The sequence below is a fragment of the Sinocyclocheilus anshuiensis genome, unplaced genomic scaffold (genome assembly GCF_001515605.1).
Source record: "Sinocyclocheilus anshuiensis isolate Anshui unplaced genomic scaffold, SAMN03320099.WGS_v1.1 scaffold1085, whole genome shotgun sequence".
NCBI classification, from domain to species: domain Eukaryota; kingdom Metazoa; phylum Chordata; class Actinopteri; order Cypriniformes; family Cyprinidae; genus Sinocyclocheilus; species Sinocyclocheilus anshuiensis.
Genome location: NW_015557129.1, coordinates 157,451 through 158,315, shown reverse-complemented (window position 1 = coordinate 158,315; position 865 = coordinate 157,451). Strand labels below are relative to the sequence as shown.

Genomic DNA, 865 nt, shown 5'->3' with positions numbered 1-865 from the left:
TGTGTGTGTGTGTGTGTGTGTGTGTGTGTGTGTGTGTGTGTGTGTGAGTGTGTGTGTGTGTGTGCTGGAGATTGAAGACTGGCTGTGTACAGAGAGATAAACGCATGTATAAACCAGTGGAGTCTGACGTCAGCCGTCATTGATCAGGTGCTGCTGTCTGTGATGAAGAGCGATGGATCAGACGGATGAGTGTGACGCTCGTTTGTCTTCTTGTGTCTCTGCAGGAGATTCACACGGTGAAACATGAGATCACGGGTTCCTCTGCAGATCCTGCTGTATGCCACAGTCATCAGAAGTCTGAAAGTGGTGTCCAAGCACGGCTCAGGTAAGAAACACCTCACCTTCCTCATGATGCTCCTCGCTGCTCGTCTGCTGGCCGGATCAGATAGATTCACACGGTGAAACATGAGATCACGGGTTCCTCTGCAGATCCTGCTGTATGCCACAGTCATCAGAAGTCTGAAAGTGGTGTCCAAGCGCGGCTCAGGTAAGAAACACCTCACCTTCCTTATGATGCTCCTCTCTGCTCATCTGCTGGCCTGATGGGATCGTTTGACCGGCGTCTCATTGTAGTTTGTGATTCTGGAGACAGAAGTCAATCTTCTTCACTGATTCTTTGCAGCTTCTTTGAAGTGTTTCTGGTTGGAAGTGTTTTTGAGTTTCTCTGGAGGTTAAAATGTTCTCGCTGTTCTTCTTCAGATCAGTGTGTTAGTTCTGCTCATCACCAGATGACAGGTGAAGCTCTTGGGTTCTGTGTTCAGTGTGTGGATGTTCTTATGAAGATTTTCTCGAGGCATCAGGTTTTTGAAGTTTGTTTGTGTGTGTGTGTATTAGTGTGTGTGTGTGTGTTAGTGTGTGTGGGTGG

The 865-nt window shown here is 47.9% G+C and overlaps 1 protein-coding gene across 4 annotated transcripts in view; it reads left to right on the top strand.

The window, feature by feature from the left end:
• The first annotated feature begins 398 nt into the window (after positions 1 to 398).
• The window catches only part of LOC107677935 (interleukin-1 receptor accessory protein-like 1-B), a 153,767-nt gene continuing 153,300 nt past the window's right edge, over positions 399 to 865 (top strand). For all 4 annotated transcript variants that reach the window (XM_016473012.1, XM_016473010.1, XM_016473011.1 and 1 more), the window contains exon 1: positions 399 to 487. In XM_016473012.1, coding sequence (XP_016328498.1) covers positions 406 to 487 — 82 coding nt within the window. In that variant the 5' untranslated portion in view covers positions 399 to 405. The remainder of the gene's footprint in view (positions 488 to 865) is intronic.